Source organism: Monodon monoceros, unplaced genomic scaffold, assembly GCF_005190385.1.
Source record: "Monodon monoceros isolate NGI ecotype Baffin Bay Population unplaced genomic scaffold, NGI_Narwhal_1 Super_Scaffold_14, whole genome shotgun sequence".
Lineage (NCBI taxonomy): Eukaryota > Metazoa > Chordata > Mammalia > Artiodactyla > Monodontidae > Monodon > Monodon monoceros.
This window is the reverse complement of record NW_021703770.1, coordinates 2789030-2811180: the sequence shown is the minus strand read 5'-3', so window position 1 is coordinate 2811180 and position 22151 is coordinate 2789030. Positions and strand designations below refer to the sequence as shown.

Below are 22151 nucleotides of genomic sequence, written 5' to 3'. Positions count from 1 at the left end.
ACAATGGCACAAAAGCCAAAAGGGAGAAATGAAGATATACTGTTATATGGTTCGTACATTTATACATGAAGCGGTATATTAGCACTTAAAGATTTAGTTGTGGTAAGTTAAAGACGTCTACTAGAAACTTCAAAGCAATCACTAAAATAAAACAAAGGAGAGACAGAACTAATAAACCAACGAAGGTAATAAAATGGACACGATCCACCTCCCTGTTGATGACATTTACGTGACTTCCCACCTGCTGCAGCCATAACGCGGTGGAGCAAACCTCTCCACGCTGTGCACTGGCGCCCAAGGGCTTGAGCGCCCTTAGGAACTCCCCTGGGCCCTGCCCCACCCTCTTCGAAGGGGACAGGCTCTTCTCAGGGGCCTGACGGGTGACTATTACATTCCTGTAAACAGCACAGGCTTGGGAGTTGAATCACCTGAGCTTGAGACCTAACTCTACCATTTTATATATTTTATTCTACTTCCGTCAGCTCGTCTTCCTCTGCGCAAAATAATGACAACAGTACATCCAGCTCACAGCATCATCTGGGGGCTGAGTGAGTGCGTCAGCGAGGGCCGACTGAGGAGAAAATTGTTACTACATTTGCCCCGAGGAAAAGAGGTCACTGGCTACTCCACCAGGAGGTGCGGTCCCCAAAGCCCGTCATCCCATGTGAGCCACGATGGTGTCAGGACATGGATGTTGAGGCCCAGGTGTGTTCCGAGCAGCCCAGGGTCAGGCCTGTTGCAGGCCTGGGTCCACTCATGGTTATTAGCGGACAAATGAATGAATAAAGTTGGCTTAGAGAGAGGAAAGGCTGCTCTTAGTAACAATAATATGATAATAAAATGTAGTTACACAGTCTTCTATGATTATTTCTATGGTTATATAGGATTTAACTGCAGGTACGACTTACTTTTCTACAGGCATTAACGCCTCTAATCTCCGTCTAAATGCCTGTAACAGAGATGCTTCCGTGTTCCCATTCCACGGAAGCTACCACACTCATTCACCTGCCCAAAGTCACACAGCCAGCAAATGGCTCAGGCTGGCTTTAAACCCAGAATCCAAGCCCTGAACTACTCACTGTGCCGCATTTCCCAGACTAAAGTTCCAGAAGCTTCAGAGAGAAGAACCCTTTCTCAGCGCTATTTGCATTATCCGAGTTTACCCGATTCTCTTCTTGACACTGTCGACCTCGTGCTCCAAAACGAATCTCATCCAAACCAATTTGCCCTCCATTAAAAAGTCCAAATGACCAAAGCTGAGCGTGTCCCAGTGGAACGTATGAATAGACATAAACAAGAAGAGGGTTGGAGGGCATCTCTAACCCCGAGAGCCTCAAGGCCACCTTTCTGGAGAAGCCTCCCCCGCCCCCAGGGCTGCGGGGTGAAGGAAGGGCCGGTGGGCCGCTGGGGCACAGCCCAGGCAGCTCTCTGACTTAGAGGAAGATGCTTGGCTGGAGAAGGGTCTTTGAGTTTTGTAGTTAATGTGACCGGCCTCGGTTCCCATCCCAGCTTCTCCGTAGTTTAACTCTCTGAGCGCTAGCTGACACAGACACATTATCGCCCTACTTTCCAAGATGCCCTGGGGACAAAATTCTCACAGTGGCTGGTGGGGAGAAAGCGGACCAGAGAACTGAGGCAGGGGTGCTCAAGGCACAGTCAGAAGGGGGCAATGTTGCCTGAATGTCTTATTTTAGATTTTTTTTTTGACCAGAATTGTCTATTATTACATATTTCTCTAGGGGAAAAGAAAAGCAGGCCAGATTCTTCGGAAGCTTGAATGTGATTCTGCTGTGGCCCTGGCAACTCTGCCAAAGCAATAACACGGGCTTAATGGTCTCGCTGAGTCCTCTGCATTCTGGAAATGAGTTTCTCAAATAAAAACTGCTTTCTGAAAAGTCCAGGAGAGCAGCAGGCCTGAATGGCTCACCCACCAAAGCTCTTTCCATTCCAGGATCTCTATTTATAGATCGCAGGTCTGTCCAGAACAAAGCCCTCAGCCTTCAGCCCGAGAGAGGGGGACGGGAGTTGAGAGAGGTCGAGGGCAGGACCCTGGAGGGGACGAGCATGCAAACTTGGGAGAACAAGGTGACAGCACCGTGCCGGACAGGGGCACCAGGGCCCCTCGGGGGTGTGGCCACTCCTCAGGTTCCCCTCGGGCCAGGCTGGTGTGAGGTGAGGACTGGTCAGAGCCAGGACGCTGGGCCCAGACTGAGGTCGGGTCTTGACTCCACCACCCTCCATTCACGCAGCCCTGGGAAAGCGGCTTGGCCTTTCTGTGCCTCAGTTTCCTCCTTTATAAACTGGGGGTGTTGCTGATAACATGACCCCTCTCCGGTTGTCACGAGTGTCACCGAAGTCACTACACGTGCAGTGCTTCCCACGATCCTGGCACACAGCGGGCCCCGACCCCCGTGGGCTGGCTCCTGAAGGCTGACTGTATTCATTATTCTCCACCATTTCACAGAACAGACTCGAGCATCCACCGATTTCGGTATCCGTGAGGGCTCCTGGAACCACCTGCCCGCGGATTCGGCTTGTGTCAGCATCGCACAAGGGAGGCAGCAAGGGAGGCACAAGGCGGCCAGCAAGGGAGGCACAAGGAGGTCAGATGAGATGCTCAGAACCACACACCGGGTAGAACCAGGACTGTACGCCAGGCCACCACTGTGACTCCAAGGAGTTGCCCTCTCCACTGAACCGCAGGCAACGCACAGAAACTACAGAAGGGAGGCTCTGCGGCTCACGGACCGGATGACCAGGACAACAGCAGGAGCTCCTACCTTTGCACCTCGGTCACCTTTCGGTCCCGGGAGTCCCAGTTCCCCTTTCTCTCCCTACAGAGAAAGATAAAATTAGGAAACATTAGCACTCACCTGAGTGCAACGGCCGCCTCTTCCAGGTGAGAGCAAGGGGACCTTGGGCAAAGTATTGTGTTTTTCTTCCCAACCTGCCCTGCCGTGGCGAAAACCAAGTTCAAGGGACAGCCTGTCAGTTGCGTGTGAAGCACCGAATTCTGCACCTGACAGATAACAGCCCCAACCGTTCCCACAAATTTCATCTGAAGCTGCTCCACGCTTTTCAGAGAGACCCCGCAGCCACCGTCCTTTTGCTCCAGCCCACGGACCAGAGCGGCCTGATCCCCTTCCTTTTCTCTTCCATGAACACTGAGGAAATACGCTCTAATCCCAGCCTGAATCACCACCCATCCCCCCAGGGTCGAAGACTGCAAAGGGGGCTTCTCTCCTCGGGCACAGGCACGTGGCCCTGCTGGGAAGACACTGCTGCCACTCACCTGTTCTCCTTTCTCTCCCCTCACGCCTGGGAGCCCTGCCTGTCCCTGTGGAAAGAACACGGCGTCCCTGTTCAGTGGGCTCTCAGCAAGGGGGCTCTCCCGTGGTCCAGGGTGAGGGAACTGTGCTCTCTACCGCCTGCCGTCCGGCCCCCCAGACACCTCTGGCTCAGCGGGGGTAACGTGGAAAGCAAATTCGAGCGAGTCTGCTCATGGGGAGTCACCACGTGGTCCTCACTTTGCTACTCCCTCTCCGGGAACCCGTGTTTCGCCTCTCTTGCTGTCTGACTCCTCATTCCTCTGGATCAGCCACGAGGTCACCTCCTGGCCCCCTCTCCTGACATCCCCCAAGTCTGAGCGAAAGGGACTCCTATGCCCCCTCGACCTGCATGGCCCCACTCGCTGCACCTGTTCAACTGCTCTTGGCCAGTGGTGGTGACCCCAGTACCCACCACAGCGACAGATGCGTAGGACATGCCGACCGTCATGGGGTAAGTAAATGAGCGCACGACGGGAAGGTCATGAGCTCCAGGGAGACAAGTGACACGAGGCGTAGCGTATACTAACAAACGCACGCACTGAACGAATGAAGGTGGAACAGACCTTCTCTCCAGGTCGGCCTGCCGGGCCCTGCTCCCCAACTTCACCCTGGAGATAAAATAACAGACACCCCATCATTTTCCACTCGCATTGCAGAGATGGCCGTCATCCCAGCTGGTCCCACACCCTCAGAGCCCCCGTCAGCCACAACCCTCGATTCTCACACAAGCAGCACAAGCGTCACAGGCTTTGAAGACCCGAGTGGTTCGCCTTTCTGGAGAGAGGGCGTCCACACTCCCTCACGTTGTCTTCTGCTTCCCTCAAAAGAAACAGCTTCTGGAGTTGCCCTGACAGCATTTAAACAGGTTGAGTCCACTCATCCTGAATCTAAACACCTATAGCTCAAAACAACAAGGAGGGGCTTCCCTGGTGGCGCAGTGGTTGAGAGTCCGCCGGCCGATGCGGGGGACGCGGGTTCGTGTTCCGGTCCGGGAAGATCACACATTCCGCGGGGCGGCTGGGCCCGTGAGCCATGGCCACTGAGCCTGCGCGTCCGGAGCCTGCGCTCCGCAGCGGGAGAGGCCACAACAGTGAGAGGCCCACGTACCGCAAAAAACAAAAAACAAGGAGCCAAAATCCGTGAGTCCCAGAGCCACCCCAGCTCTGAGTTCTGTGCCCCTTCAGGGAAGCCCAGACCCCAGGCTGGGTGCAACGATGGAGAAGCCGTTGATGAACTTGTCCGAGCTGACGGGCCGTCCCGAGGCTGTCGTTCAGACTCGCTGGTAAACAGAGGCGCCCGTGGAGGAGCCCACGGGCAGCTGAGAGGTCTGTTTCCGTCTCGCTTGGTGCGTTACAATGAAGGCCAGTCTTGGGTGAAATGCTGTTAAACATGCAAACTTGTATTGAAAGCAAGCCCCCAGCAGGGATACACCCGTTCCAGTAGCTTGGATGAAGTGTTGCTCCTGACGTGCATTTTGTGGGCACGTTAAAGTAGGAGGGTGCAGGATCAGAGGGGCCTGTTCTCTGACACCACGGCACCAGGCTGCTGTGCCTACCAGGTCCCTGCAAGTCAGTGGTGCAAAGAGGCGGCTGTTCGGTGGGTGTGGGGGGGGGACTGCAATTTCTAACCAGCCACGTGTCTTAAGAAACACTAACTTCTTGAATGACAGTTTCTTCTTAACATTGTTATGGTACTTAGTGAAACCTTTATGTAGGTTTCCATAAAGAAATGGTTCCATAAGGAAAGTGGTTTTCCGGTAAGTAAATGGACACACGAACGAACGAATGAATGAATGAACGGGTATGTACACACATAAAGATTCTCCCTGCAGCTATGCCAGATTCCACTGGTAGTGAAGGCTGTACCACATATCAAAGAGGAAAAAAAAAAGAAAAGAAAGCAAAGAAACTAAAAGCACTGTTTAGCATTAAGCACACATTCTATCCTGTAGCTCTGGTGCCACCAGGGCAACTGGTGTCTGGAATCAGTGCAAATAGAAATTCTAGACGCACCCCAGTTTTCCCATCAATTCCCAGTGTTTACAAGCACAATTAGTAAGAACTGCTCTAACCGGAATTGTGCAAATACTTGCTATAGAAATTGTCACTTTAAATCTGCTAGGACGGTCACACCTTTGCAGTGGGAAAGGTGCTGGGGGGCTGAGTTTGGGTGGAAAGCATTTTGAAGGCCACCTGAAGTGCTTCTTGAATCCTAGGCCAAAGCACAGCCCATGGAGAGCCGGGCAGCGTCTGGAATTCTTGACACGAGCCAAAGAGGCGATGCATCCGCTCATCCCACAACCAGTCCCTTCTCTGGGCTGACTCAAGACCCGCCGCGTCCAGGACGTAGCCATCATCTTCTTTGAAAATATTTATCTTTAGCTGGCATGTTGTCAAGATAAAGTAACTAGGACTCCTGCCAGGTCTCCTCTGAAGCTACAAAATATGTCCTAAAAGCATCATAACGGCAGAAACTCACAATTTTGAACTTTCTAGATAAATTTTTTTAAAGTATCACACTAGAAATCGTACAAAAATGACACGTGAGCTGTAGTAACAGACCTCTCTGAACCTTTCAGCCATTAGGGGTGAACATAAACACAAAACACAGAGAAGGAAAGATGAAAGAAACCCCCGAGGGCACCTCAGTTTCACCCCAATACTTCTGACTGATCACCTTCATCCACAGAATCGTGCACAGGGAACTCGATGGGAACAGATTCTTCTGAAGACTATTGAACGGAATGTGAAAATTCACACGGTGTAAGCCCAGAAGGGTGTGGCAACTCAGAGATTGGAGGAAACACAGCTCTAAGGTACGGGGGACTCCATAAAACCCACGGAGTCCAAAAAGGAGAGTAACAGGGAGCGATGCAAATGCTGCAAGTTACTTCTGGGAAATGCCTGAATTTCAGCCAATCACTCAGACCCTGGAAGGTGGCCTTGGTGCTTCTAAGACCACGTGATTCACCCCTAACCAGCACCTTAGGTCAGGGCATGCATGCTTTGTCCATGCTGTGACAAAACACAGCAAGTCACACATCAATCACTGGGGATCATTATACATGTTTTTTTAAAACATGAATGTTGAGTCTTAAAACACGAAGGGCCGCTGTGCTCGCAGGTGGCAGTGGTGGCTCGCTGTGTGCCGATGGGGGCAGGGGCCAATAATCAGAATCCGGGGTCCAGGGCGGGCGGGAGGCTCCTGGTGGGCACTCTTTGCACACTGAATCCCGCCGGCGGGCGTCCTTGAGACAGCTTCGGTGCATTATAACCTGTGGTTTCCATCTGGTCTGAAGAATGCTCGTTCCTTGAAAAAGCGAGGCAGCAGGGAACCCAGGGCCCCGGGATTTACCAATCGGCCCTTCACTGGCCAGCAAGGTGAGTCCAGGCCACAGCTGTGCCCTCGCTGGACGGTTTGTGACCCACCCTCCATCCAGTGAGCCCTCGCCGAGAGCCCGCCAGGTGCCTGCCTGTGGGCCAGGGGTGGGAGCTGGTGGCCGAGAGCGGGTCACCGCCTTAACTAGCACTTAACCCAGTAGACTCGGAGGCCCTGTGACGGGAGGGAGAGGGCTCCCCATGTGCTTGGCTGTGTGCACACACGCCTCTCCGGAAGCAAGGCGCTGTGCACACACACACACCATGTACACACCCACGCCACACACACCCCATATACATACAGATACGCACACACGTACATACGTTCACCATACACACACATGCCACACCACACATATACATACAGATACACACCACACCACATATATACATACAGATACGCACACACATGCATGGCACACCACATACACACACACATGCATACACACACGCCACACCACATATATACATACAGACACACACACACGCACATACATACACACGCACGCAGAGTCCAGCCCTCTCTCTTCTGTACCCACTGCACCCTGAGCCCAGGCCACATCTGAGATGCTGAACTCTACAGATGAGCCCAGCCGCGCTTCCTTGCTTCTGTAGGGGTCAGGGAGCATCGGAGGGAGGGAAAAGCTTAAGGGACAGGAGAGAGAGAGAGAGGAGGGGGTATTGACCCCCTTGCCTCTTCCCTCCTAGGATGAGCTAGGCAGCGATGCTGGCCTTCTTCTCAAGGCTCCCGCTCTCTCGGGGGCTCTCTCCTCCAGCTACACGGCTCCCGGGTTCCAGGAACGCACTGCCCCCTTGCTCCTCTGCCCCAGGGGTGGCATCCATTGTCACCAGTCCAGGGTGTGTCACCATGGACCCCCTGACCCCGCCCTCGGCCTTTCAAACAGCCCCTCTGCAATGACCCCGGCTGTTTCCTGCCACACTCCAGCTCATACAGATGCTGGGCCCTGTCAGCTGAGGTTCATACACAGCCCGAAACACACCGTTTAGAATAACAGACGTGATGGAGAAGGAGTCCCTACCCGCGGGCCAGGCTGTCCGGGCAAACCGTCTGCCCCTCTGTCTCCCAGGGCTCCCTGTAAGGAACACAAACGGAAGTAAACAGGAGGGGCTGGGCTTGGAGGAGACAGCCTCAGGACTAGGTCCAGGCTGGAAGGAAGAAAACTGCTGGGCCTTAGGTGTTACTGAACCTCTTCAAATGTGTGTGACCACGGCGACCAGAAACCGCAGCTCAAACCACCTCCTAGATGCCATATTCAACGGCTCTGCTTTTGATTTATAAAGACATAAGTGAATGGAAATGAGGGATGTAGAGTAGGCAAGATATTGCCTAAGTGCTTTTGAGACTACAAAATACTTGGTTAGCCCTTATCTTTTGCCTTGAAAGATGAGAGAGGAGGATGGAGAATATTTACATGAAATGCCCATAAAATTAAGTTGAATCCATACTTATTCTATATCTCGTCATGAAAAAGTTAAGCTTCTAAGTCTGCTTATGGAAAAGGATGATGAATTTTCCTATAACATCCAAAAGTTGCCTTTCGAGGACGGTTGACATTCACCCTTGAGCTTAATGTCTGTTATGAAAAGGTGAAGTTCACTTGTTAACATTTTGGCTGTATGGTGTTTTAATTGTCCATCTGAAGTGGGTAGGCTGTGAACTTGCTTCCCGATTTTATGATAGCTAACCTCTGACTCTTTTCTTAATGATCTTACTGTAATGAGCCCCGCCAGAGTACTTTCTAAACTGAAGTCTCTTATTATGCAAGAGTATCTGAAAGGCTTTTCTCCTTGCAAATAAAATACACACACATTTCTAACAGAATAATTTTAAAGTCCTAGGCCTCCAAATCCTTCCCCAGTTACTTAAGTAGGAATAAGGGGCTCGCCCATATCTGACCTTGGAAATCCGAACATTTCCGAGCCCGGCATGACTCGGAATCCAAACGTGATCCAAGGCCCAGGCAACCAACAATCAAAAATCTCTTTAGCTTCTGTGTTTTGGGTTCCCAAACTCACACCAACCTTTGGTCCTGGCAGGCCTGGGGGTCCGTTCAGCGCATCCTTTCCAGGAGGTCCCTGCGCCAAGAGGGAGAAAAACAGACCAACATGAAAGGCACGGTTAGGGAAGCGTTGCACTGAGTTGCTGCAGCCGGAAGCTGGTCAGCACGGTGGGCGAGACACGCAGGACTGGTCCTGTGTTCCAGCTCTCCGGTGGCGCTCTCGCTGCTGTCAAGTGTCTGTGGGTGAAACTGTGTGGACCACGTGTCCAGGAACGTCTGTGGGTGACAGTTAACCACGCGTTCCAGGTTTGGACCCGTTCGCCTGAGAGTGGGCGTCACGGCCCTGAATTTACATCGAGAGCCTTAGGCCTGGTACCTGGAGCTCAACGGGGCCGAGCACGCTGGCATCCAGCAATCACGTCCCTTCATCTACAGCCACCAATGGAACTGTGGTCCAGGGACAAGGGGACAACCACCGTGTGCTCCACAGTCGGATTTCCCTCTGTCACCTTTCTCCAGCGTCCCGACCCCCCGTCAGCTCTGTGGGTCGCACAGGCTTTCTGTATCCACAGCCTTCCCCTCCTCTGCTGGCCCCATCCGAGAACCAGCGGTAAGGAAATGCCTTCCGGATGAGCAGAGGCCTCCTGAGGGCCATCACCAGGCCTGGGAGGGCCCATCATGGTCACATGGTATCGGAAGCTCAAGGCCACGCCTACCATCCTGCCCTGAAGAGCTACAGGCCAAAACGGCAGGAGACACCCAGCTTCAGTCTGCACCCACTTCCTTGTGTGGAGACATTAAGGTCTGATGAGCTCTACCCTCAGGACTTAAAAGGAAGGAGAAGGCCCAGATCCCTAGGATCTTTTTGGCTGGGAAAGCAGCAGCACCATCGGCACAGTGACAGGAAGAGCTCTGCTGCACCCTGGACCATGTCTCACGTCTCCTCCTCGATCACTTCTGCGACCCTCTGGCAGTGGCCCTACAGACGAGAAGCCACACTTTAAACAACAAAGGACTTTTGAACGTCCCTTTGAGTTACAAGAGCACAGGCGGCGGCCTAGGGAGAGGGTGCTCCAGTCTGCATTCCGGCTGGGGCCATGGGGGAGCGGCCCCAGGAGACAGAGCACATACGTGACAGGCACCACGGAAGGAAGAAGGCAGGCTGGGTACCAGGGTCCTGGTCCTGCTGACAGGGAGGAAAGGGCACGGAGCGTCACCTGCTGGAAAGCGGCCCGGGTGGCAGCTGAAAGGGCCTGGCCACTCCCTTCACAGAGGATGGGGGAGACGGGGCAGTGCAGGGAGGGATGCTCTGTCACTCACCGCCTGCCCAGGGTGCCCAGGTTTTCCTGGGAAGCCGATCTCTCCAGGCAAACCCTGAAAAGGGAACCAGAGGGGAACCTTCAGTCTGACCTCTTCCGAGCATCAGCTCACTTCTCCCAGCACCTTTCCTGGCAGGAGCCCAGGTCTCCAGCTCTGACAAGGGCACCCAGGGGTGGATACCGCTCGGGGGCATCTGGCTGTCCTTGGTGTGGGCCACGGTGTGACGTGGAATTGTCACACCTCCAAGGCTGGCCGGCGCAGGGCTCGTCTGGTCTGCAGTCGGGGCCACCGGCACCTTCATTCCTGCCTGGCGGGATGGGTGGAAACGCCTCCCTCTGCCCCACCCAGCGGGACCCCATCCCTCCGCTCGGCCTACAGGGAACTTTCCCAGAGGGCTCCTGAAATGCGGGAGGGGAGACAAACCACACGCTCCTGAAAGACCTCAAAAGGATGACCCCAGCCCAGCGTGTCTCTCCCCCTGCATCTCTAGGAGCAGCCAACGATGCGCTGTGTAACTCAGATGCTATTTCCAATCAAAGGGGCTGCAGGGCCGGCTGCTGGGGGGGCCCTCCTTGCTCATGCCTTTGCTCTGCTCTCAGACAAAGAGTGAACATGTGGCTCTACACCACGATGTCCCCGGCTCCCAGGGCCACGAACCCTCCATCTAAGTGCCCTGGGGAGAGAAAATCAAAACCAATCTCACCGGGGGGCCTCCAGGTCCAGGGGGGCCTGGGACGCCAGGTGGTCCTGGGGGGCCCTGCAGAGAAAGAGCACAGCCTGGGTTACAAACGTGCGTGGAGCAGCCTCCTGGTGACACTGTCCTCTGAGAGGGGAGAGGGATGGGGACCAGTGAAGGGGGGTTCCGCCGCTTTACTTGAAATACTGCATTGTTTCAACAAAAAGTAACGAGAGCAAAAAGAGAAGGTCTGAAGTAAAATTTGCAAAATGGTAACGTGTGTACTGTCTGGCTGGTGGGATAATATAACTGTCTGTTATATCATCCATTCCAATACATATTTAAAATATGTGAGCATTTAAAATAAATACGTACGTGCGTGAACACACATACACACGATGGGTTAACCCATTAACAAAAAGCTTCTAGAACAGTGGTTCCCAAGCATTATTCAGCATCGAATCACCTGGGGTGAATCAAGAGATCTGTTCAAACCCTCTCTCTCTCCACTACACACGTTCTAGGAGATGCGCCTCTGGCCTTTGTTTGTCCAGGTGTCTCTCCAAATACGCCCTCCCTCCCCTGTCTCGCTGCTCGGATGGATGTCTCCACCTTTCTGAAATTTCCTGCAATTCCCCAGGCAGAATTAATCGCTCCCTCCCCCAAGCCGAAGGCCAGTGCAACAGTTCTCATCTGACCCCCGGGCCCCCGAAGGCAGAGCCCCCCTCTTGCTGCCCCCCGCATCTCATCTTGCACAGCAACAAGCCCAGGGCTTGGAATAGAGCAGGTGCTCAGTAAGCGTTTGGAGAAGTCAACTGCATTGCACACAGCTGAGAAGAGCGCTGTGCATTCCGAGAGAACAATACATCGCCACTGGAGGACGATAAATACTAAAAAATGGCCAAGGTTACCACTTCCGTGGACAGTTCCCTTTTCTCCCTCTGGGGGCGCTGGTGAGTCAACAAAGGGCAGAGAACGGCGACGTTTACAGAAGAGAACTTTTTGATGGCACCTGGACCTAGTTTTCTACGTAGCTCCCTCAGTGCTGGAGAGCCTTTGGGGATAACGTCTACTTTTATTAGGAGACATCTGCTTGGGGCTGGAGCAACTGAATGGCCAGGCAGAGCTGGACAGTGGCCCGGGTGGGTAAAGATGCAGGGTCTCCCTAATGGATGAGGGCAGAGGTGGGGGAGGGCACCAAGGAAGGCTGGTGACCTCCCCCCTATCGTGGCTCAGTCCTGCTCCGCCTGCATCTGCTCCAGCTCAGCTCCGCTCACCTCCCGGCAGAGCAGGAGCCCTGCAGGTGGCACTCCCAGGACCCACCTCTCCATAAGGCATGTTCCAGTTGACCTTTTTACATCGCCCTGACCTCTGAGGCTCTCACAGCAACCTCAACCCCACGGAACTCATCCAAGGCCCCTTCTCCCCTCAGGCAGCTATCTCTGAGAGCAAATGGGATACACTTAGCTTTCATCCCTCCTTACGCTCCCCGTGATGCTGACGGCTCCTGGAATGCACTGGCCTCTTTCAAAGTGATCGTTCCAGGAAGCTGGCCTCCTGACCCGCTTATGACTCTGACCTTGTTTCCCCTTCCTCCTCAGTCTCCTGCAAACGTCCCTGCGGGCTGCTGCCGTTTGTTTGTTTCACTCTCACAGCACGTTAGGATAGACAGATCTCTAGGGATCCTCTACTGGAAATTAAACCTTGTTTAACAATAAAGAAAACTGAGGCTCAGAGAGGGTAAGGGCCCCATCTGAGGTCACACAGCCATCGTCTCCAGTGGATCCTGAGCAGTCCAGCTGCTGAAGAACCACCTGGGAAGCTCGTCGTAAATACAGGTAAACAGGCCCCTTGACTGGACTCTAAGGCACAGGTCTGGGGCAAATTTGAGGGGCCAATGACTTCGGAACACTCCCCAGGTACCTGTGGAGAGCAGCCAGGTCTGAGAATTACCTGTCTGGACCAACTCCATGCAGCACCCTAACTACCATCCTCACTGCTGCTAATACTACAAGCCCAGGGTTCCAGCAGGGACCCTTGCAAGGAGGGAGCAGGAAACACAGGTGTAGAAGGCCGAGGGGGCAGCACCCTCCATTTAGGGTTTACTCTGCCCTGAGCTACACGCATTTCACCTCATCTTAATCCTCAGGCTAATCCTTTCAGGCAGGCCCTGTTCATCCCGTTTTGAAGATGAGGAACTGGAACCTGGAGGAAAGGGAACCGGCATTAGACACGGTGGCATCCAGCACAGTGTCCCTGGTCCTTCACCCCCTCCCTTGTGAAGCGTCTGCCAAGCTCCCCGCCCGCCACAGCCAGTCCACCCTTAAACAGCCTCATCTTCTAAAAGACTGTCTGCGCGTTAAATGAACTTGGGGCTTTCAAGCCCAGCTCTGTGATTTCCGAGTCCGCCACCTTCGTAGGGCCACAGCACCTGGGTCGCTTCTCTGCGTGCGGTACGGGTTAATGGCTAGCTGCCTGTTTGATGCTTCCAGCTCAGGGCCGAGAGCAGAACCCCACACGGCCAGCAAATAACCACCGCGAGGGCCTTACAAAGAGGCGGCGCTGGAGGGAGTGGGACAGCCGCTCCAGACGCGGCCACACAAGGGGCTGGCCAGCGGCCGTGGCTTCCTTTCCAGCCGGCCGGGGGCGCCCTGCAAGTCCCAGCGGGAAATGTTGGGGTGAGGGGTGGACAGCAGTCAGGATTCCATTAGAGCCAGCCTGCCCCGGGGCCACACTGTGGCCATCACACGGCACAGCGTACACCTTCCTCCCAGGAAGGCTGCGTCCAGCCCTGCCAGGCCAGAGTGGACTCAGCTCCAGCGAAACTCCGTTTGTTTCTGATACCAGCGCCTCTGCAAGCCAGGGGCAGGGAGTGCTGGGGGGATGTGGGTGCACAGCCCATCAGCCATCTACACCTGGTACTCTCAGCCAGGAGGGAGCAAACTGGAATTTCAGGGCGCCTAGCATACGCCTGGCCTTCTCCGAGGTCTCTACACACAGGGCGCCATGACCTCGGTGGCCCCTGACTCCCTGGCTGTGAGCCCCGGCACTCAGGGTCCACACGCTGCAGGAGCTGATCGTCAAGGGTGCGAGTGGAACCCCAGATATGCTGCCTCCTATCCACGTGGCAAGCTCCTGGCCTTGCGGAGGTCCACTTCCCCGTGCTCTGCAATGGGGGTATGAATCCTACAGCCCCAAGATTGAACATGACGATGCAGGAGGACAAGAGGTCCGGGCCTGGTCGCTGAGGGAACAGAGCAGTGGGGTGCATGCCCCATAACGTGCACCCCAATTGTCCCAGGCTATGTGGCAGCCTCTGTCCTCTCACGGCCTGCATGTGCAAATGTTCTAGAGAATGTTCTCCCTCCCCCAGGAGGCTTCAGAGGCAAGGAAACCTCGCATCTGTCACCACCAGCAAAAGGGCAGCATGTTCATGAGTGAGAAGCATCGTGGAGTCTGGGGGCACAGGAGCCCCGGGTGGAAGACGAGGTGTCGGTGGGCGGCAGGATGCTGGCAGCACCCGCTGACGCCACGGAGGGGCGCGGGGAGTGGGGAGCGAGCAGGCAGACGCTTCGGTCCTTCCATCAGAGGCCTCTGCAGAGTCCTGGGGCCACTGGAGAGGCGGCTCCCGGAGATCCAGATGGCGGGGGTGGAGGTCCTTCCTCCAGTCTACACGTATCGGGCACCTTCCGTGTTCCCTCCGGATCTCCAGGTGACCCAGCCCTCCCTTCCAGAAGACTGCAGTCTTGCAGAGTAAATAAAACGCAAGCCCGTGACCTCCTGGGAAAGCCGTGGGCTTGGCATCAAAGGCAGATGGTTAAATTCCGAGCAGCTGTTTGACTCGAGGCAAAGTATTTGGTTTATCCAAAGCCTGGTTTCTAAGCATACAGAGGAGTAGGCACAATAATACTTTCTTTTCAGAGTTTTTGTAGCAAACCCCTGGGTCCTGGCACGTGGAAGAACTCATGAGGTATTTGTTGAATCTAATTAAAAATATAGAAAATGACAACAAAGAAGAAAGATGCTCTAAATGCACAGAAATCAAGTAAAGACATAGTGGGGAAATCGGGGATGCACCTCAGAGGGTGAGTTTGGTCTTGGAGGGCAAAGTGGGGCCTTGGCAAACGAGGTGGGGTCGAAGAGGGCGGGCACCACACGTGGACGGAGCAGGATAAAGGGGAACAGGCGGCTCGGCATGACTGGGATGCCCAGTAAGAACAGGAAGCAGAGGCCCCTAAAACTAGGCCGCAAGTCTGGGGTCTGAAAAGTCCGGCTTTGTCTTTGAGGCAGCTCAAAATAACAGAGGTGTTCTAGAGACAGACACAGTCAGGTCTGTGCTTAGGAAGACATTCTGCTGTCCTCAGGATCACTAGGGAGAAGGAATCCTGGAAGAGACAGACCAGGAGACAGTGAAACCATGGCGCAGGCAAGACGCCAGTGAGGCTGGGCCCAGTGTTAAGTGGATGGCGGGGAGGGATGCAGACCAGGGGAGGTCTGCACGGCAGTTCAGCGGTGAAAGGTGAGCATCTGGCGGGGGTTGGATGCTACCTGAGACACTAAAAGGAGGAGAGGCTTTTCCAGGGGAAGCCTGCAGGGGAAGGAAGAGATGTGGGGTGGGGGTGGGGGGGAGGGGTTAGTCTGGGATGTGAGTTACAGGCCCTTCAGAGCCTCAACTAGAGAGAGATTCCCATGGGGTAGCTGGGGGCGTGAAGAGAGTGCCGGACCCAGTGATGCCACTGGTGGAAGGCTCTGGTGAGGCGCTTGCATCTCCCGGATCCTAGCGCACTGCACAGAGCTGAGCGGAACATCAGCTGTCTGACGGTGCATATGGCACTTCAGAATCTTCCAGTGGCCTTGGGGACCTTACCAGTGATGGGCAACAGCTACTGTTTAGATGGGACTAATCCCCCCCCCCCAGACTTCTGGTTGACTTTAATTAGTCCCCTCACTTTATCTTCTCTTTTGCCTGAAAATAAGTTAAACAAAACCCCAAACAGAAAGGCCATTTGAGTCACTTAGTTGGTAAGTTTCCAAATGAAACTAGATGGCTCATTACTAAATCAAAGCAATTTATGAATTTTCTATTTTGTTCTGCATGTACTGGCTTTGGGATTTTTAGGCACGAAGCTGCCTTCCTCTCACCAAAACAAAACAAAACAAAAACCCCTGCTTGCTACAAGCTTCACTATTCACCATAGCCACGACGTGGAAACAACCTAAATGTCCATCAACAGATGAATGGATAATGAAGATGTGGTACATACATACAATGGAATATTACTGGGTCATAAAAAAGAATGAAATAATACCATTTGCAGCAACATGGATGGACCTAGAAATTATCACACTAAGTGAAGTAAGTCAGACAAAGACAAGTATCATATGACATCACTTACATGTGGAATCTAAAAAAAAATGATACGAACGAACTTATTTACAAAACAGACTCACAGACATGGAAAACAGACGTGTAGTTGCCAAGGTGGGGGGAGGATGCAGTGGGAGTTTGGGGTGAGCAGATGCAAACTATTATGTATAGGATGGATAAACAACAAGGTCCTACTGTACAGCACAGGGAGCTGTAGTCAATAGCCTGGGATAAACCACAATGGAAAAGAATATGAAAAAGAATGTGTATACACGTAACTGAGTCACTTTGCTGTACAGCAGAAATTAACACAACACTGTACATCAACTACACTTCAATAAACTTTTTGAAAAAGCTGCTTGAAAGCCAAAGACTCTGCACTATTATGCCTCTTTCATAGGTGATGATATTATTAGGGTTTCAGGAAAGAAATGTGGCTAAAGGGAAGTCAAGACTGAAGGCCGGTCTCCGTGCGGCCAGGGACTCTCCGAGGAGCCAGAGGCAAGTCACCCTCCGCTCGTCACTGATGCAGACGTTGTGCGCGGACCAGGCGGAAACCAGGGTTCCGAGGACTTGTGTTCAGAGGCACGTCCTGTGTGCGTGTTTTGAGGGAGACTCTCCTGAGCTCCCAGCTGTACGTCAACCAGGGGAGCTTTGCATTTGTCTAGTTCATACGTGTGGCTTTTATTTTTAAAAAGCAGCTGTAAAAATTGGACAAATTGACTGCTAAATTTTCTCCCAAGCTTTAGGGATAAAGTATGAAGAGTGGGAAATAACTTCAAAAAACAGAAACAGGGAGCGTCCAGCATTTTCCCACTGGATTTTAAGGCCCAGGAGGGCAGAGACCATGTCTGGTTTTGTTCAGCATTTTATTCGCAGGGCACAGGGACGATGTTCAATCACCGTTTACCGAGGAAAGAGTATTAGGAGTGGAGGCAGAAACGAGGAGGAGGGAGGTGGCGGGGGGCAGGCGGATCCCTCAAGTCCTGGGCCACCGCCCGCTCTGCGCAGGGCGCTCCCACAAGCCAGGATGCAGGATGTGGCTTGTCAGGCCCTGGAGGTGTTAGAAGCTGGTGAGGGGGCTGCGATGACAGAGATAACAAGTGCGGAAGCAAGTGAAGAGACAATTTTGAGACTGGAAGTCCTAGGGATGAAGTCAGCATGACTGTAACTGAGGGGCTGTCCTAGCTGGGGCTGGTCAAGGCAGGCCCCGCAGAAGGGGCCACGTTTAAGCTGAGGACTGAGTGGCCAGAAAGTCCGGGGAAGGGAGAACAGTGGGTTCAGGGGCCTGAGACTGGGTTCAGGGGCCTGCCGTGCGTCGGCAGGACCGACGGGGTCAGTGTGAAGGAGTGAAGTGAGCAGGGGACGGGGACAGGGCCCCGGGGAAGGTGGTGGGGTGCCGCGGTGGGAGGGGGCAGCTGGGAGGCAGGTGCGTTGCTTCAGGGTTGGGGGCCAGGGTGGCTGGGATCTGGGCTTTAGAATCGGGACAGCGAGAGCCCATCTGACTTGGTTGTGTTTGGAAGGAGAAGTGGACAAGACTCCACAGCAGGTCGGGTGTGTGGAGCGAAGGGACGAGGACGACCCTGAAGGACTGGATAGGTGATGGGGCCCTTTGCCGAGGCGGGGACGCTGCGGCGGGGAGCGCACCTGGACGGGGTGGGCACCAGCCGTCCTGCTGAAGAAGGCTGAGTGTTCGATACGAGTGTCTGAGGCACCGGGTGGAGTTGCCCAGGGGCTGCAGCTCGGGGAAGGGCTGCTGCAGAATTAAACGCAGACAGGAGAGAGTGATAAAAAAAGAGGGGTGGCCTCGTATGGCTGGATTAACGAAGGTGTGCGTGACACCAGCTCAGCTCATGGGAGGTTTTCACCCTCTTCTCTTTTTATCATCAATAAAAATACCTAAATAACCCATTTCATCTAATTATGAAAGAGAGTGACAAATGAGCCAATAGATCTAAATGTTAACAACAAAATAACTGCTTTAATTATTACTAATAAAAAAAACTATTTAATGACTCTATCAATTAACCAATAAGTCTAATTACTATTAATAGAACGTTTGATCCTCCTTAATACGATGGCTCCTAAACAGCTACTTAATGCGCTCAGTGATTCCAGTGACGATGTATAAATAACCAATTAACCCAATTATCGTTATTAATAATGGAATGGCAAATAACTATTCCTAATAACCACCAAGTTCCAATTGGAGTAGATTTATAAAACTGCATGGAATTTGAAGATGAATGAAAATTACTTGCATAAATTAGCACGGCAATCACACTCCCTGCGTGACTTGGTAATGTTTGCTTTTTCCGGAAGTTGTTCCGGATTGTGAGTCCTTCTCTCAGTATGTAACTCCAGGGGCACAATGACTGCCCCCCTCAGGGGGGTTCCTGTGTAGAGGCCCAGGACGTTGAACCCACTCGACCGTCTGGGGTTGGCCCCTTCCCTGGCTGTGTTCCCACCAACTCAAGAGGCTTCCTGCCATCCTGACTGCAGCACCGTCTTTGCATAAACAGTTGCCCAGATCAGACACAGATTTCCACTTTTCCTAGGCTTCCAGGATACAGGAGCTACCACGTAGAATGTGTATACTGAGTCTAAAACATTCCAGCAGGTGAAAATTTTCATCTTGAAAGAGGCACCAAAAGCATCTTCTAGAATGCCAGCCGCCCTGGGGCTTGGCTCACTCTGAGGCTGCAGTGCTGGCTCTTCCCGTTACAAGCAAAGCTAATTAAACTCTGAGCTCAATGTCTTTAGACTGTAAATGGACTAAGCATTGCTTTCTCACAGGTGGTTATTACAGGTGGTTACATACACGATTATATATGAACACCAAGGAGAGTGTTTGACAAGAGCAGAAACTAAACATATGTGCCCTCTGCCCTCTTCTCATCAGAGCAGGAAACCATATGACTTAGTTTCTGCTGCAACAGAGCCAACCTTGATTTTCCATATCAGCGTAGGGACCCTCCTCTGGGCCCGAGAGAGGCTGACGACCTCTCCCCCAGAACCAGAGCTCTGAATACCCCTCTCCCAGGACTCAGCTCAGAGGATTGTCAGACTCTATGTGCATCTCTTTCTGCCCCATTACATCTGGCTCCTCTGGGCATGGACAGTGGCTGCTAGGTTTCCCATCGCCAGAGCTGAATCTGCACACAGCGGGTATTTAGTGAACACCTGCTGAATGAGTGAACCAATGAACAAATGAACAAATGCGCGGATGGCAAGCAGAAGAAAACCGTGGCCAGGCCCAGGGAAGGTGAGTCTTCAGATATGTCAGGAAGGGTGAATTACAGAGATGGGCAGTGATCCACCAGGGAAATACTGCTCTCAGTGTGGGCGTGGTGGGCTTGAATGCAGCTTTGCGTCCATCGGGTGGTGACCCAATGCGGGGTGTCAGGTAGGACATATTATACACTCTACGTTGGTTCTGAACCACTGAGATCCCCGAATATATCGGGCGCCCTATTTCTAGCAAAACCCCTGCTGTGGGAAAGCTGATCGCGTGTTTATCCACAGCACCAGCTCAATGCCTGGCATTCAGCAAAGATTTGCTGAAGGAAAATGGTTTCAAAATTAAAAATGAAAGAAATAAATATATTTTCCAAAGCAGTCAACAAAAATTTATAGGGAAAAAATCTGTACTTAAAGCGATTTGATGGAGCTGGGTTTATGGAGAATTTTTGAAACACACAAGCTTTGCTCACTGGAAAGCAAGGTCATAAAACAAATGCAAAAACACTCTATCTTTCACTATGAACATCAAAATGCCACAGTGAATGTGGAATCTTTAGAAGACGGTGAATAATGGCTGATTTTACAGTCCCTTATCCCGGGCTGCAGCCTAACCCAGATGCGAGGGACTGAAATGAAGCCTGAGATTTGTGTGCGGGGTGCCCATCACACACCTCCTGTGTCAGCGTGGGAGAAGTGGGTTTTGGAAGTGCAGTTAGCAGTGTCCTCTGGGGGGTGCCTCCCCGACAATGTCAAAGGACAGTGTGGTCAACACCATGGGACTCGGGCACGGAGGTGGAGACGGCCCGGAACAGGCGGGTGCCGGAGCCGACCATTTACCGCAGCGCAGGGGCGGCCCGTGGACGAGGCCTTAGTGATCCCACCTGCCTGCCTGCCTGCCTGCGGCCACCACACCCAGGAGGACAGAACAGCACCCTGCCCGGTGCTCTCTGTTCCTCCGGGACGCCCCCCCCCCCCATCACCCGGGTCACATCCCCTCATCTTCTCTTCGAATCGCCCTCCCCTTTTACTTTTCTTGGTATTTGTGACAAATGATGAGGTTGAAGTTCAGAAGGTAAAGTGACTTGTCCAAGACGCCACAGCCAGAAAGGGGCCAAGGGCTGGAACTCTAACCTCCTAACCTCCCCCGCCCCCGCAACTGGGCTTCCCCCCCAGCACACTGCTTCCCCAAGAATTTACCGACCCTGCTCCGGGGGAGGCTGGGGCTGGGGACTGGGTGGCGAGCTTTGGTGCAAGGGGCATAGGGAGAATGAAGGGAGCTCCGGCCTCCAGTGCCAGGCGCCTTGCTCTGTCCACACTAAGGTGTGTGTGTCGGAGGCAGGGGGTGCTCACAGTGACACACACAGATGAGGGGGCCTGGGAGGGAGGGAGGTGTCTGCTGAGCGGCGCGTGGCCCCAAGCGAGTCTCTGTGCATCTGGGAGGCTCGCCCCTCGTCTGTGAAATGAGGATGGTGACCCCGAGCCTGCCCACCTGGCAGGCTGGCTGTGGAGGTCCACAGGGGGCCACAGGGACAGCACACGTGAGGCTGTGTGGGAGCGGGGAGCTGGACGAAGCCTGGGGTCAGAGGACGTTACACCAGAGCTGAGTCTGAAAGCGGAGGGGGAGCGAGGCGAGGAGGGGCAGGGGGAAGAGATGAGGGTCTGCCCTCCTCCAGGCCTAAACCCCTCCAGGAGACCAAATGGCCATTCTCCCAGCACCTGAGATGGGAGGCAGGGGGAGCAAGGGGCAGAGGGAGGGCGAGTGTCCCACCGAACATTCTTTTTAATGCTCTGATGCGGTGACCATGCAAGATTCTGGTTACAACCTGAGAATCGTTACCCCATCACTTATTCAACCAGAGCAAGCAGTGTTGCTAAGGAAGAGGATTTAAAGACAGTAGTTACCTGCTGCCCCAGCAATCCAGGGATTCCAGGAGGGCCGGTCTCACCTTTCTTTCCCTGATATGGAATTTAAGGAAAAAAAAAATGGTCATGAAGAACCCAGGGGTAAGACAGGAATAAAAACACAGACCTACTAGAGAATGGACTTGAGGATATGGGGAGGGAGAAGGGTAAGCTGGGACAAAGCGAGAGAGAGGCATGGACATATACACACTACCAAACGTAAAATAGATGGCTAGTGGGAAGCAGCCGCATAGCACAGGGAGATCAGCTCGGTGCTTTGTGACCACCTAGAGGGGTGGGATAGGGAGGGTGGGAGGGAGATGCAAGAGGGAGGGGATATGGGGATATATGTATAGCTGATTCACTTTCTTATAAAGCAGAAACTAACACACCATTGTAAAGCAATTATACTCCAATAAAGATGTTAAAAAAAAAAAAAAAAGAAGCAGCCAAAATTAACAGGCAGGCAGCGCCCAGAGCCCGTCTGATGGCACGTCTGGGGCAGACTCCCTGATAACAGCCCATCCCCCTCGGGATGCCCTACGGGGAAAGCAGTGTGGGATTGGGAAGAAGTCTGGAGTCAGGGAGGCTCCCCTTTGGATGCCGGCTCTGTAACTTGGATGATTTTGGTAACACATGGCCCAAAATTCAAAAAGTACAGCAAGGTTTACCTGAGAAAAATGTCCTTATCCTGTCCCCTGCCACTCAGTCCCTTTCCTTGAAAGCAACTAATCCTACCAGATGTTGGCTAATCTTTCCAGAGGCATTTTATGTTTAGATAAGCTTTGCACACGCACACACACACACATTCTCTCCCTCTCCCCCCCCCCCTTTTTTTTTTTACAAACTGTAGCATATCATTCAATCTACTGATAAACTAGGCTTTTTTTCACTGAACAGTTTAACCCGGATGCA

The 22151-nt window shown here is 53.1% G+C and overlaps 1 protein-coding gene across 8 annotated transcripts in view; it reads right to left on the bottom strand.

The window, feature by feature from the left end:
* COL22A1 (collagen type XXII alpha 1 chain) overlaps nt 1–22151 on the bottom strand; it is a 254177-nt gene that overhangs the window by 91110 nt on the left and 140916 nt on the right. For all 8 annotated transcript variants that reach the window (XR_003793573.1, XR_003793575.1, XM_029222987.1 and 5 more), the window contains 8 exons: nt 21237–21290; nt 10751–10804; nt 10048–10101; nt 8750–8803; nt 7747–7800; nt 3893–3937; nt 3293–3337; nt 2781–2834 (listed from right to left, as the gene is read on the bottom strand). Coding sequence is in view for 6 of the 8 variants with exons in the window: in XM_029222987.1 (XP_029078820.1) it covers nt 2781–2834; nt 3293–3337; nt 3893–3937; nt 7747–7800; nt 8750–8803; nt 10048–10101; nt 10751–10804; nt 21237–21290 (414 nt within the window). In the remaining 2 variants the exon portion in view is untranslated. The remainder of the gene's footprint in view (nt 1–2780; nt 2835–3292; nt 3338–3892; nt 3938–7746; nt 7801–8749; nt 8804–10047; nt 10102–10750; nt 10805–21236; nt 21291–22151) is intronic.